The 16,104-nt window shown below is 34.3% G+C and overlaps 1 protein-coding gene and 1 pseudogene across 1 annotated transcript; both read right to left on the bottom strand.

Moving 5' to 3' along the window:
• Positions 1-1,151: 1,151 nt before the first annotated feature.
• On the bottom strand, positions 1,152-4,834 carry LOC137726847 (G-type lectin S-receptor-like serine/threonine-protein kinase At4g27290). The gene is made up of 7 exons (XM_068465804.1): positions 3,498-4,834; positions 3,009-3,140; positions 2,650-2,804; positions 2,362-2,572; positions 2,007-2,253; positions 1,761-1,911; positions 1,152-1,608 (listed from the first exon to the last, which is right to left on the bottom strand). Exons 1-7 carry the CDS (start codon positions 4,804-4,806, stop codon positions 1,312-1,314), a joined length of 2,502 nt encoding a protein of 833 aa, XP_068321905.1. The 5' UTR covers positions 4,807-4,834; the 3' UTR covers positions 1,152-1,311.
• An 851-nt stretch (positions 4,835-5,685) lies between these two features.
• Positions 5,686-15,868, bottom strand: LOC137724707 (G-type lectin S-receptor-like serine/threonine-protein kinase SD1-1; annotated as a pseudogene).
• Positions 15,869-16,104: the final 236 nt, after the last annotated feature.

Below are 16,104 nucleotides of genomic sequence, written 5' to 3' on the forward strand. Positions count from 1 at the left end.
TGAAATTTCGCGGCATATCGACTTCACCTTGTGAAAGTACTGGGCAATCGTCATGTTGCGTTGTACCATCGATAGCAGCTCATTCTCGAGAAGTTGCAATTTTGTATCGTTCCTCTTCGAAAAGAGTGTAACAAAAGTGTCCCATGCTTCCTTTGGCGTTTTAGCATCCCGAATGTGCTCCAACATTTCTTCTTCTATTGTGGTCTTTAAGGCAAACATTGATTTGCCTGCTGTAATTTTCCACTTCCGCAAGACGCCGTTAGCATCTTCCGCTGCCGGTTGTGTAACTTCACTACCACCGACAACCTCCCACAAGTCTTGACCTTGAAGGAAATACTCTATACACGTTGCCCACGTGTTATAGTTTTGGTTGTTGAGCTTCTTGATTCCTCCAACAACTTGAAGACCACCCATCGTATCGGCAAGACTTTGACTACACCGAACAAGCTTGAATGACTACCGTGCAGAGTAATACACTACTCTCGACACAAAGAAGCTCCCTCTCAAGGTTTGTGATAACCCCAGCAATAATCTCAAGAAATCTTTTCTGATGTGGAAGATCAGTCAAAACTGCAACCACAGAGCATACTCGGAATTTCAAGAGACTTTACAACCAATGCTCTACCAAGAACGATCCCTGACCGACTTGGCTCTGATACCAATTGTTGAATAAGAAGAGTATCCAAGATAACTTTAATGATCCCAAGAAGAAGAAAATAGAGCACACTCTTAAAGAAAGCTCACAAAACAAACTAATTAGCAAAGCTTTTCTTATTTAGCTCTAGGCTTTGTTTTTCCTTGGATGATATACAATGCTTGAGGACTTGGGTATTTATAGCAAACCAAATGAAAGCTACACCACACACTTAATTAAACTAAGATTATTTGCTACCACACAAAACCCATTAATTGCACCTAATTTTTTCCACTCAACCATACCTAACATTGATTCTACCTAACATTGATTCTCAACATGTAATATTATGGGCCACATCGGAGGTGAGTAAATTTGAGTACTCCCCGTTGAGTACCCAAAGTATTGTCCTTGAACGGAATGGATTCCGCCGCAACTGGAAGGAAGTTAGAAACAATAGGATACACATAGTTTCAATGCTCCGCACCGACTTCCTATCTCTTCCGAGCCTTTTTTTTTGTTGAAAATTTAGAAATTTGGTGTTAATTCCGGCGATCAACAAAATGAAGTACGTAATTCACCTTAAAATTTCTCACACAAGTTCAAGTCAGACTACCAAACACATTTTACGATGACAGCCAGACCAGAGGCATCAACAAGCGCAAGAATGATATGATCTACCGAGGTTCTATCCATGTAGTGCTGACATTGTTCTCTGAACACGGACGCATGCTTGATGGTGATTCAGTGACACTTCGTTCAGTGTAAAAACCAGGTTGCTTTGGAGAAGGCAACGCAACATCATTGCTCAACATCAGAACCACAGATGACATGCTTGGTCTATCCTCAGGTACTCTTTGCACACATAACAGCCCCACGTGAAGACACCTTACCACTTCATATATATTGCCCGAATCAGAAAGAGTCTTATCTATCAGTTCCAGTTGTTTATCTTGCATCCATAGCATCCATGCCTTTAAAAAAAAGTTGAACATATATGATGTGTTAGTAGAATTGCATGTGATTGGAGCATTCTGCTCACCTTCTATACTTTTATACGGCATTTCATTAGACGAGGTTTTTTTTTTTTAAAGTAAAATATCAGCATCACGTTTGTTATACTTACATGTCCAAGAAGGTTAAGGTGGTGATCCGGATGACAAAATCCCCTGTTCTTCTTCCTACTCAACATCTCTAGCAGTATAACTCCAAAACTAAAGACATCAGATTTCATCGAGCAAATTCCATCTACAGCATATTCGGGAGACATATAACCACTGCCAAATCAAATTGCAGTGACCAGTGAGAAAGAATTTCAGGAGAACAGCATAATTTAAAACATAAATCATATAACAAGTTTGATCATACTTACTAGGTTCCTACCACTCTCTTTGTGTTGGCCTGACTTTGATCTGTGTCAAATATTTTAGCCAAGCCGAAGTCTGCAATCTTCGGGTTCATATTATTATCAAGCAGAATATTGCTAGTTTTCAGATCTCGGTGGATAATCCTTAATCTAGAGTCATGATGAAGATAAACAAGTCCCCTAGCAATTCCACTAATAATGTGAAAGCACCTAGGCCAGTTGAGCAACTTTCGTCCCTCTTCATCTGAAGAAACTTTAAGCATGTTAATCAGTGTCACACTGAATCCTGGTAAAATAAGTTTGAAGGTGAAGGATGGTATGATCTAAAAGCCACATGGTTAGTTTCGGAGGGAACCAATACCAAAAATAAAGAAGTCTAAGCTTCTATTAGGCATGAATTCATATATTAGAATCTTTTCATCTTCTTGAGTGCAACAGCCCAGAAGCTTTACGAGATTCCGATGCTGAAGTCTGGTTATCAGTATTACTTCATTTTTGAACTCCCTCATTCCTTGCCCAGAATCCTTTGAAAGTCTCTTAACTGCAACTTCTTTCCCTCCCATCAATGTGCCCTATGGATTACCATTTCGAAAAGTCTTAAATTCTGTATAGCAAAGTAGCTCATCTTAGTTGCATGAATTTTTATTACCTTGTACACGGGTCCAAAACCACCTTCTCCCAACTTGTTGCTGCTTGAAAAGTTATCAGTCGCTTTGGCTATGGTGGTCAAGTCAAATAGCGGTAACTCCATGCCTTCCCTGTCTTCTCCAAGGTACTCTTTTCTGAAATCCTTTCTTCTGACTCCTGAAACAGTAGGAGATCTCTTCAGTACGGGTAAAAATGATGTGAGCAGTTAGTTACACTTTCGAAATAAAATACTAACACCTTATCTACTGCATTTTTCATTGTCAATGTCATGATACTCTGATATATATTTTTGTTCCTGAATCTTATAATCATATATACAAAAATAAAATAGAAGTCGGAGTCCTTGTCTGGGATTTTTACCTTCATTTCTGAGTTTCTTCTTCCGTATGTACAATATCAATCCAGCTATAATCGTTCCCAGGAGTAAAACTGCGGAGCTGATGAGAATTGGTAGTTTTTTCTTGTTGAACTTGCTCTCTTTCACAAAATGATCTAAAATATCCCAATCAAAACAAAACTTTTGTGTGATTTGGTGAGCAATCTCTCATGTTGCAGTAATTTTGATGTTATGACCAGCTGCATTTAGCCATGCTGCTCCTAACTTAATTTTCAAGCGGATGAACATGTAGTTCTGCCTTTTATTATGGACCTAAATCTAAAAAAACCTCAATGATTTTCACCGTGCGGATTCTAACTGCTGGCTTATCGAACCCCCTTGGGGAGGAAAATGAAAAAAAAAAAAAAAAAAAAAACATAAAATGTGGACAAAACCCCATTCCATTTTAATCTCAAAATATATGGTGATTTTTCTATGCACCATTAGAAACAAAAATAAAGTCTAGGAGCTACCTAGTTCTGAAGCTGCCATCCGTATATAGAGGTCCTGAACGTCACTTATAGCGAATTCTCTTATGTCAATAAGGTTGTCAAACCAAATCAAGCAGCCACTTCCTCCCTCCCTGATATCAAGATTTGCATACGCCGTACATGAGCAGTTTTCCAAACATAACCACTTGCATTCCTTGAGGCTCATGCTTTTATTAAACCATGAGGTAGATGTGTCGGGCAATTTAATCCCATTATACTTTAGGAAGCCATCTCCAGGGCTGCAGGCCAACGGAGTCCTTCGAACGCACCCACCAGACCAGTATCCTGAGTTCCAATCTTTTGGAGATTTTGGTGCAAATCCCTTCAAGCATGCACATATTGGAGCGTTGTTGATATTGCAAGTAGCATATGCACCACACAAGGCATAATTTTCACACTGATCTGCTTGGAATGTAAAGGAAAGTTCCCAACTCTGTGTTTGGTGCACCCATGTGAACCGTTGTGTGATGCCTAACGGGTTCAATACATATCTCGAGAACTCCGACCTGTTCAGGAGCCTGTACTCATAGTAGACCTCATTCTTGTTCAACCGAAATTCAGCCCCAGGTAATGGATTGGGGTTTCTTATTCCACTAGATCCATATCCTGTAAAATGAACACCATTCCATGACCCTCCTCGAGCCTGTATCTTAGCTCCTTTCATAGTAACAAGTTGTGGTAAGCCCCAACGACTTATCCGTAGTGAAAAATCTCCTGGAGCTGGATTTTCTGTGCTCTTCCAAGACGAGACATACCTCTCTAAACCGCTAGCTAAGTCCCAACCAAGCTTCATTTCCGGTAGGAATGTGTCACAAGGGTAATCAAAACTCTGCCACGAGAAGTAATCCGAGTTCGTTTCATTTCCGTCTTTCACAATAAGATTTCCAGTATCCAAGAGTTGTGATACTGGATTCCCCACGGTTCTTGATGAATTCGATGACCATACAACGTTGTCTGAGCTATTAAGGAGGACTAGTACTCCTTGCTCGGTCAGCTTCAAAAATCCGGACGAATCACCAAGTGGTGTTTCTCTGTTGGCTACCCACACAACTGTATCAGCAGAAACTGTGTACCATATCCCCAAGTACCGGCCTTTCGAGTTACCAGGGCTGAAAAATCCCAGTTCAAAGCCTCCACCTGCTGAAACCAGAGTTTCGCCATCTCTAATAGATCGTCTCGGAGTGATTGTGCCTAGTGTAGCTGCAGATGAGATCCTTAGGAAGGATAATAAGAACAGACACACAAATATGCTCCTCAAGGACTGCATTGGCATATTTCTGAAACTGTACATTTCTGCAGAGGAGTTGGAAGAAGAAAAAATTAACTCTCTTTCCAGTGTCTTTTTCCTTTACCATTTTTTTTTTCTTTTTGTTAAGACTTTGGAGTCACCTTGGACACCTTGGTTTGAAAAGTTGGTCTCAGTGAAAGGATAAACTAAATTGACCGGCAGCTGATAAATCTGACCACTTCAACGATGGATAGAAAACTTCTGCCTCACTCTAGTGTGGCATTTGTGTGTGCGGGAACACGTGGTCTACTGAAGTTTTTCTACCAATAGTGGTATCATGAAGCAATCATTCACTTCTGTTTCACAAGTTACATCTTTTGGTCAAATCTAACCACCAAACGTCCCGAACCAGACTTGAGTGTTTATTCCGGCGATTTACAAATCGCCCGCCTGGTTCGATCAAATACCCGAACCAGAACTAAGTGCATGGATCGTGCTAGTATCAGCCCGCATGAGACGTCAGGTCCTCAAGGAATCCATAAAGCTTTACATTTTGGTGATCTTAGCCAAATATGGCATTCCTTCAGAAGAGTTTACAGTGTTGTTGGAGCAAGGCTCGTTTTGCTTCTCCAACTTCCTATGTACATATGCATGATCTACTTTCCTTCTCAATGAAATTATCTTAATAAGAAATAATAAAGTACAATTAATAAATAATAAACACAACTTTAACTATAACTTAAATTTTCTTCATGCAACGTAACAACTCCAAATCCTTTCTTTGTTGTGCTTTAGGAAATACTAAATCGTAAATACATTTCTTTCAAAAGTTATAATCGCATGTCTCGTTGTTTCCCAGCTAAGAGTATAAGCTTCATGTCAACCTTCCGAACACGTGTTGTGATGGTAGATTGAAGGACTAACAAGCACTGCAATGATGATCTACCGAGGTTCTATAACCTTACTGCTGAAAGTATTCTCTGAACATAGAAGCATCCTTGATGGTGCATCAGGGATGCTTCTTTCAGTGTAAAAACCAGGCTGCTTTGGAGGCGGCAAGGCAACATCACTGCTCAACATCAAAACCACAGATGACATGCTTGGTCTATCCTCAGGTACTCTTTGCACACATAACATCCCCACATGAAGATACCTTAACACTTCAGATATGTTCCACGAATCACAAAACATCTTATCGATCAGTTCTAGTGGTTTATCTTGAACCCATAGTATCCATGCCTTAAAACAAATTGAAACATGTATGTTATGTTAGTGGCCTAATATGTAAAGGGGGCTTTGCTGCAGACCTTCAACACTGTTAAATGGCATGTCATTACAAGACGTGCTTCGAAGAGCACTGTCTAATTCACTATTCTTTTTAATGTAAAATATCATCACCTCGTTGGTTAAACTTACATGTCCAAGAAGGTTGTGGTCGTGATCTGGATGATGAAATCCCGTGTTCTTCTTCCTACTCAACATCTCAAGCAGTGTGACTCCAAAGCTAAAAACATCAGATTTCATCGAGAAAAATCCATCTGCTGCATATTCCGGAGACATATAACCACTGCCAGATCAATATGCAGTGACCAATCAGAAAGAATTTCAAAAGCAGAACAATGAAATTATAAACCACAAAACAAGTCCAAGCATGCTTACTAGGTTCCAACCACTCTATTTGTGTTGGCCTGACTTTGATCACCGCTCAATGTTTTAGCTAGGCCGAAGTCTGAAATCTTCGGGTTCATATTATCATCTAGCAAAATATTGCTAGGTTTCAGATCTCGATGTATAATCCTTAATCTAGAGTCTTGGTGAAGATAAAGAAGTCCTCGGGCAACTCCAACGATAAAGTGGAAGCACTTAGGCCAGTCGAGCAGTTTTTGTCCCTCCTGATCTAAAAAAATTTAAGTCTGTTATTTCAATGGCACATTGAATCCTGGGTAAATAAGGTTGAAAATGAAGGATCATACCAAAAATATAAAAGTCCAAGCTTTTGCTGGGCATGAATTCATATATTAGAATTTTTTTCATCTTTTTGAATGCAACAACCGAGAAGCTTAACAAGATTGCGATGCTAAAGTCTAGCTATGAGCATAACTTCAGTTTTGAGCTCTCTCATTCCTTGTCCGGAATTCTTTGAAAGCCTCTTTACTGCAATTTCTTTTCCTCCTATCAGTGTACCCTATGGACCATCATTTTGAAAAGACTTAAATTTGGTATAGCAATATAGCTAATTTTCATTGCATGAATTTATGTTACCTTGTACACAGGTCCAAAGCCACCTTCTCCTAGCTTGTTGCAGCTTGAAAAGTCGTTAGTGGCTTTAGCTATGGTGGTCAAGTCAAACAGTGGTAACTCCATCTCTTCCCTGTCTTCTCCAAGGTACTCTTCTCTGCAATTCTTTCTTCTAAGTCCTGAAATAGTAGAAGTTTCTTCAGCATATATAAAATGATGTGAACAGTTAGCTACACTATCGAAATTAAATACAAACTCCCTTGTCTAATACATTTTTAATGTGTCCAAAAATAGTTACCTTCTTTTCTGAGTTTCTTCTTCCGTATGTACAATATCATTCCAACTAGCAATCCCATGAGAAAAACTGCAGAGCTGAGGACAATTGCTAGTAGCTGTCTCTTGTTGGAATTGCTCTTTTTCTTAGCATGATCTGAAATCTCCGTATTAAAACAAACTTTTCATGTGATCTTGTAGTGTTGCAGTAACTGTGATTTTAACACTAACTTATTTAAACCCTACTTTGCATACTGCAGACAAAGGTCGAAGACGTACCTAGTTCTGAAGCTGCCACCCGTATATAGAGGTCTTGACCACTGCCGGGAGTGAATTCTCTTTTGTCGGTGAGGTTATCAAAACAAAACACGCAGCCACTTCCTTCATCCCTGATGTCTAGATTTGCACACGCAGTACATGAGCAGTTTCCCAAACATAATCCCTTGCATTCCTTAAGACTCATGCTTTTATCAAACCACGAGGTTGATGTGTCTGGCAATTTAATCCCACTGTACGTTATGAAGCCATCTCTATCGCTGCAGGCCAACGGAATCCTTCGAACACATCCATCAGACCAATATCCCGAATTCGAATCTTTCGAAGATTGTGGGACAAATTGTTAGAACCAATCAAATGTTAAGTATATATTATATAATTTGCACAGTTTTATTTCGAATGGAAAATTCAACGACAAACACAATATATTAGAACATAAACACTTAATGAGATTATATATAAAATCACAAATCACTGACTTGTTTCTTGAAGATAGAGGCTTGCAGAAGCAATCTCCTAAGACAGAAATTCGTCCCTACACCAGTGCAGCAGTTCGATGGACGTCTATCTTGCGGGATACAACTATCTAATCCAAGTTCTTGCACTCGAACTTGGATTCTTGGCGAATTGGTTGTGTGGTTCTCAGCAAAATATGGAGGAATGATTATATAAATTGATTTCAGTTTATGATTTTATTGCCATATATATAATGGCATAATTTGAACTTCCCCAACCGTTCATGCTTATCAGTTTTTGTTAAAAAGAAAACCGAATGCAACCGTTCAATCAATTTAAAAACTGAATGAAACTGTTCAATCAGTTTTATCCTTTCGGAAAAAACTGAATCCAAAAAATCAAAAGGAGGGGTAAAAATGTTACGATCGGTACTTTTCTTCCTATTGTCCTTGAAGGGAGTTGCTAGTATGCTAGCGATCATATAAAAATACGAGCGCTACCTAACTAGCAATTTATCTCAAATAAAGTCGTTAGTTTCATACCGATCCCCCTCTTTTCAATTTTTTTATTTTTTTTATTTCTCTTACCATAACTACAAACTATCATATTCTTGTTCTTCAAAATATATTTTCCCATGCTAAATCTATTGTAATTAATATTTAAACAATTGAAATTAATGAGTTAAAACCTAAATTTAAAGATATTCTCATATTTTCAACTTTAAAAATCAATAAAAAATAGTTTTAGGAAAAAAAATTCAATGGAAAAGAAATTAAATGGAAAAAGAAAAAGAAAAAAAGGAGGGGTAAAAATGTTACGATCGGTACTTTTCTTCCTATTGTCCATGAAGGGAGTTGCTAGTAGGCTAGCGATCGTATGGAATCACGATCGCTACCTAACTAGCAATTTAAATTAAAAAAGTCGCTAGTTTCGTACCGATCCCCCTCTGTTCAATTTTTTTATTTTTTTTATTTCTCTTACCATAACTACAAACTATCATATTCATGTTCTTCAAAATATATTTTCCCATTCTAAATCTATTATAATTAATATTTAAACAATTGAAATTAATGATTTAAAACTTAAATTTAAAGATATTCTCATATTTTCAACTTTAAAAATCAATAAAAAATAGTTTTAGGAAAAAAATTTCAATGGAAAAGAAATTCAATGGAAAAAGAAAACGAAAAAAAGGAGGGGTAAAAATGTTACGATCGGTACTTTTCTTCCTAATGTCTCTGAAGGGAGTTGGTAGCACGGTAGCGATCGTATGGAATTACGATCGCTGCCTAACTAGCAATTCAACTGATATAAAGTCGCTAACTTCATACCGATACCCTTCTTTTCAATTTTTTTATTTTGTTTTTTTCTCTTACCATAACTACAAACTATCATATTCATGTTCTTCAAAATATATTTTCCCTTGCTAAATCTATTATAATTAATATTTAAACAATTGAAATTAATGACTTAAAACCTAAATTTAAAGATATTCTCATATTTTCAACTTTAAAAATCAATAAAAAATAGTTTTAGGAAAAGAAATTCAATGGAAAAAGAAAAAGAAAAAAAGGAGGGGTAAAAATGTTACGATCGGTACTTTTCTTCCTATTGTCCCTGAAGGGAGTTGCTAGTAAGCTAGCGATCATATTAAAAACGATCGCTCCCTAACTAGCAATTTAACTCAAATAAAGTCGCTAGTTTCATACCGATCCCCCTCTTTTCAATTTTTTAATTTTTTTTATTTCTCTTACCATAACTACAAACTATCATATTCTTGTTCTTCAAAATATATTTTCCCATGCTAAATCTATTATAATTAATATTTAAACAATTGAAATTAATGAGTTAAAACCTAAATTTAAAGATATTCTCATATTTTCAACTTTAAAAATCAATAAAAAAATAGTTTTAGGAAAAAAAATTCAATGGAAAAGAAATTAAATGGAAAAAGAAAAAGAAAAAAAGGAGGGGTAAAAATGTTACGATCGGTACTTTTTTTCCTATTGTCCTTGAAGGGAGTTGCTAGTAGGCTAGCGATCGTATGTAAGTAAGATCGCTAGCCAACTCGCAATTTAAATATAAAAAAGTCGCTAGTCTCGTACCGATCCCCCTCTTTTCAAATTTTTAATTTTTTTTATTTCTCTTACCATAACTACAAACTGTCACATTCATGTTCTTCAAAATATATTTTCCCATTCTAAATCTATTATAATTAATATTTAAACAATTGAAATTAATGAGTTAGAACCTAAATTTAAAGATATTCTCATATTTTCAACTTTAAAAATCAATAAAAAATGGTTTTAGGAAAAAAAATTCAATGGAAAAAGAAAAAGAAAAAAAGGAGGCGTAAAAATGTTACGATCGGTACTTTTCTTCCTATTGTCCTTGAAGGGAGTTGCTAGTAAGCTAGCGATCGTATGGAATTACGATCGTTAGCTAACTAGCACTTTAACTGAAATAAGTCGCTAATTTCATACCGATCCCCCTCTTTTCAATTTTTTTATTTATTTTTATTTCTCTTACCATAACTACAAACTATCATATTCATGTTCTTCAAAATATATTTTCCCATGCTAAATCTATTATAATTAATATTTAAACAATTGAAATTAATGATTTAAAACTTAAATTTAAAGATATTCTCATATTTTCAACTTTAAAAATCAATAAAAAATGGTTTTAGGAAAAAAAATTCAATGGAAAAAGAAAAAGAAAAAAAGGAGGCGTAAAAATGTTACGATCGGTACTTTTCTTCCTATTGTCCTTGAAGGGAGTTGCTAGTAAGCTAGCGATCGTATGGAATTACGATCGTTAGCTAACTAGCACTTTAACTGAAATAAGTCGCTAATTTCATACCGATCCCCCTCTTTTCAATTTTTTTATTTATTTTTATTTCTCTTACCATAACTACAAACTATCATATTCATGTTCTTCAAAATATATTTTCCCATGCTAAATCTATTATAATTAATATTTAAACAATTGAAATTAATGATTTAAAACTTAAATTTAAAGATATTCTCATATTTTTCAACTTTAAAAATCAATAAAAAATAGTTTTAGGAAAAGAAATTCAATGGAAAAAGAAAAAGAAAAAAAGGAGGGGTAAAAATGTTACGATCGGTACTTTTCTTCCTATTGTCCCTGAAGGGAGTTGCTAGTAAGCTAGCAATCACATTGAAAAACGATCGCTCCCTAAGTAGCAATTTATCTCAAATGATGTCGCTAGTACCGTACCGATCCCCCTCTTTTCAATTTTTTAATTTTTTTAATTTCTCTTACCATAACTACAAACTATCATATTCATGTTCTTCAAAATATATTTTCCCATTCTAAATCTATTATAATTAATATTTAAACAATTGAAATTAATGATTTAAAACTTAAATTTAAAGATATTCTCATATTTTCAACTTTAAAAATCAATAAAAAATAGTTTTAGGAAAAGAAATTCAATGGAAAAAGAAAAAGAAAAAAAGGAGGGGTAAAAATGTTACGATCGGTACTTTTCTTCGTATTGTCCCCGAAGGGAGTTGCTAGTATGCTAGCGATAACATTTCAATACGATCGCTCTCTAACTAGCAATTTAACTCAAATAAAGTCGCTAATTTCATACCGATCATATGAAAATACGATCGGTACTTTTCAACTTCAAAATATATTTTCCCATGCTAAATCTATTATAATTAATATTTAAACAATTGAAATTAATGAGTTAGAACCTAAATTTAAAGATATTCTCATATTTTCAACTTTAAAAATCAATAAAAAATGGTTTTAGGAAAAAAAATTCAATGGAAAAAGAAAAAGAAAAAAAGGAGGCGTAAAAATGTTACGATCGGTACTTTTCTTCCTATTGTCCTTGAAGGGAGTTGCTAGTAAGCTAGCGATCGTATGGAATTACGATCGTTAGCTAACTAGCACTTTAACTGAAATAAGTCGCTAATTTCATACCGATCCCCCTCTTTTCAATTTTTTTATTTATTTTTATTTCTCTTACCATAACTACAAACTATCATATTCATGTTCTTCAAAATATATTTTCCCATGCTAAATCTATTATAATTAATATTTAAACAATTGAAATTAATGACTTAAAACCTAAATTTAAAGATATTCTCATATTTTCAACTTTAAAAATCAATAAAAAATAGTTTTAGGAAAAGAAATTCAATGGAAAAAGAAAAAGAAAAAAAGGAGGGGTAAAAATGTTACGATCGGTACTTTTTTTCCTATTGTCCCTGAAGGGAGTTGCTAGTAAGCTAGCGATCATATGGAAAAACGATCGCTCCCTAAGTAGCAATTTATCTCAAATGATGTAGCTAGTTTCGTACCGATCCCCCTCTTTTCAATTTTTTAATTTTTTTTATTTCTCTTACCATAACTACAAACTATCACATTCATGTTCTTCAAAATATATTTTCCCATTCTAAATCTATTATAATTAATATTTAAACAATTGAAATTAATGATTTAAAACTTAAATTTAAAGATATTCTCATATTTTCAACTTTAAAAATCAATAAAAAATAGTTTTAGGAAAAGAAATTCAATGGAAAAAGAAAAAGAAAAAAAGGAGGGGTAAAAATGTTACGATCGGTACTTTTCTTCCTATTGTCCCTGAAGGGAGTTGCTAGTAAGCTAGCGATCATATGAAAAAACGATCGCTCCCTAAGTAGCAATTTATCTCAAATGATGTAGCTAGTTTCGTACCGATCCCCCTCTTTTCAATTTTTTTATTTTTTTTATTTCTCTTACCATAACTACAAACTATCACATTCATGTTCTTCAAAATATATTTTCCCATTCTAAATCTATTATAATTAATATTTAAACAATTGAAATTAATGATTTAAAACTTAAATTTAAAGATATTCTCATATTTTCAACTTTAAAAATCAATAAAAAATAGTTTTAGGAAAAGAAATTCAATGGAAAAAGAAAAAGAAAAAAAGGAGGGGTAAAAATGTTACGATCGGTACTTTTCTTCCTATTGTCCCTGAAGGGAGTTGCTAGTAATCTAGCGATCACATTGAAAAACAATCGCTCCCTAAGTAGCAATTTATCTCAAATGATGTCGCTAGTTCCGTACCGATCCCCCTCTTTTCAATTTTTTAATTTTTTTAATTTCTCTTACCATAACTACAAACTATCATATTCATGTTCTTCAAAATATATTTTCCCATTCTAAATCTATTATAATTAATATTTAAACAATTGAAATTAATGATTTAAAACTTAAATTTAAAGATATTCTCATATTTTCAACTTTAAAAATCAATAAAAAATAGTTTTAGGAAAAGAAATTCAATGGAAAAAGAAAAAGAAAAAAAGGAGGGGTAAAAATGTTACGATCGGTACTTTTCTTCGTATTGTCCCCGAAGGGAGTTGCTAGTAAGGTAGCGATCATTTGGAATTACGATCGCTAGCTAACTCGGAATTTAACTAAAACAAAGTCGCTAGTTACATAGCGATCCCGCTCTTTTCAATTTTTTTATTTTTTTAATTTCTCTTACCATAACTACAAACTATCATATTCATGTTCTTCAAAATATATTTTCCCATTCTAAATCTATTATAATTAATATTTAAACAATTGAAATTAATGATTTAAAACTTAAATTTAAAGATATTCTCATATTTTCAACTTTAAAAATCAATAAAAAATAGTTTTAGGAAAAAAAATTCAGTGGAAAAAGAAAAAGAAAAAAAGGAGGGGTAAAAATGTTACGTTCGGTACTTTTCTTCCTATTGTCCCTGAAGGGAGTTGCTAGTAAGCTAGCGATCATGTTGAAAAATGATCGCTCCCTAAGTAGCAATTTATCTCATATATTGTCGCTAGTTTCGTACCGATCCCCCTCTTTTCAAATTTTTAATTTTTTTTTTTTTCTCTTACCATAACTACAAACTATCATATTCTTGTTCTTCAAAATATATTTTCCCATGCTAAATCTATTATAATTAATATTTAAACAATTGAAATTAATGAGTTAGAACCTAAATTTAAAGATATTCTCATATTTTCAACTTTAAAAATCAATAAAAAATAGTTTTAGGAAAAAAAATTTCAATGGAAAAGAAATTCAATGGAAAAAGAAAACGAAAAAAAGGAGGGGTAAAAATGTTACGATCGGTACTTTTCTTCCTAATGTCTCTGAAGGGAGTTGGTAGCACGGTAGCGATCGTATGGAATTACGATCGCTGCCTAACTAGCAATTCAACTGATATAAAGTCGCTAACTTCATACCGATACCCTTCTTTTCAATTTTTTTATTTTGTTTTTTTCTCTTACCATAACTACAAACTATCATATTCATGTTCTTCAAAATATATTTTCCCTTGCTAAATCTATTATAATTAATATTTAAACAATTGAAATTAATGACTTAAAACTTAAATTTAAAGATATTCTCATATTTTCAAATTAAAAACTCAATAAAAAATAGTTTTAGGAAAAACAATTCAATGGAAAAAGAAAAAGAAAAAAAGGAGGGGTAAAAATGTTACGATTGGTACTTTTCTTCCGATTGTCCTTGAAGGGAGTTGCTAGTAAGCTAGCAATCATATGGACTTACGATCGCTAGCTAACTAGCAATTTAAATGAAATAAGTCGCTAATTTCATACCGATCCCCCTCTTTTCAATTTTTTTATTTTTTTTATTTCTCTTACCATAACTACAAACTATCACATTCATGTTCTTCAAAATATATTTTCCCATTCTAAATCTATTATAATTAATATTTAAACAATTGAAATTAATGATATACACCCAAACTCTCCAAGTCTAAGGCCCAAGGTCCATGGCTTTGGCCCAATTCAATTCAAACTATAAGTGAGTGAACTCACTTATAAAGAGTTGTTGTAAATGGTGTATGGGCGATGTGGGACTGGCAGTCCCACATAACACAGGTAACACAGGTTTCCATCAATACCCCACATTTTCTATTCAAACTCTAGCAATACCCCACATTTGAATTGAAAATAAGATACTAGCTACATTAGTAATGTACTTCCAGAGAACTTAGATATGATACGCATCGGGATAGGTGTCTTTTGGACTTGAACCTTCTCTAGTGAGTACTTATCGGTTTTACCTAATGAAGCAGTGAATTTACTATCTTGAACTGATCATTCTTAGTAGTAAAATCGAAACAATAAGTATCACACATATCACATCTGAACACACGTCAATTCATACGGTTGAGTTCATTTTGGTCCTGAACATATCCTGATTTCATGAGACCTTTAGAGAATTGTAGCCATACCAATTCTCAAAGATGCGACCCCACATCAATCTCATATAGGTAATACTAATAAAGAATATCCTGTTCTATTCATCTTAATCATAAGATATTAGCATTATTAAGAATAGTTATTCACCCTTTTCGTCTAACAGGCAACACATTGTTTTCCATCATAAGAATGAGTAAAGATTGTGTGTATCTTACTTTGAGTTTCCCTCAACTAGTTTGCCTATTGAACCTAGACCATGGGATCTCCAATTAGCTAGGTTAGGTTTCCGTCAAGTTATAACTCATTGAGTTGGCTTTAAACCCATTCCCCTCGATGTAAATGCCACTTGATCCTTGGATAGGCCTTTTGTCAAAGGATCGGCAATATTCTCCTTAGATTTAATATAATCAATGGAAATAGTTCCATTCTTGAGTAGTTGTCTAATGTTTTATGTCGTCGCCTTATATGTCTCGACTTCCCATTATATTCAGCGTTTTTGGCTCGACCTTGTGCAGCCATGCTGTCACAATGTATACATATTGCAGTCACAGGCTTGGGCCATAATGGAATATCTTCCAGAAAATGTTTAAGCCATTCAGCTTCATCAGCAGCTGTATCTAAGGCTATAAACTCTGATTCCATTGTCGAACGTGCTATACATGTTTGCTTGGATGATTTCCATGACACAGCTGCTCCACCAAGTGTAAATACATATCCACTTGTGGATTTACTGTCTGTGCTCCCTGAAATCTAATTTGCATCACTATATCCTTCTAATACTGGGGGATATTGAGTGTAATGCAAACCATAGTTTATTGTATGCTTTAAGTATCTTAATACCCTTATTAAAGCATTCCAATGATCTCTTCCAGGATTAC

Source organism: Pyrus communis, chromosome 2 (assembly GCF_963583255.1).
Source record: "Pyrus communis chromosome 2, drPyrComm1.1, whole genome shotgun sequence".
In the NCBI taxonomy this organism is placed as follows: Eukaryota; Viridiplantae; Streptophyta; class Magnoliopsida; order Rosales; family Rosaceae; genus Pyrus; species Pyrus communis.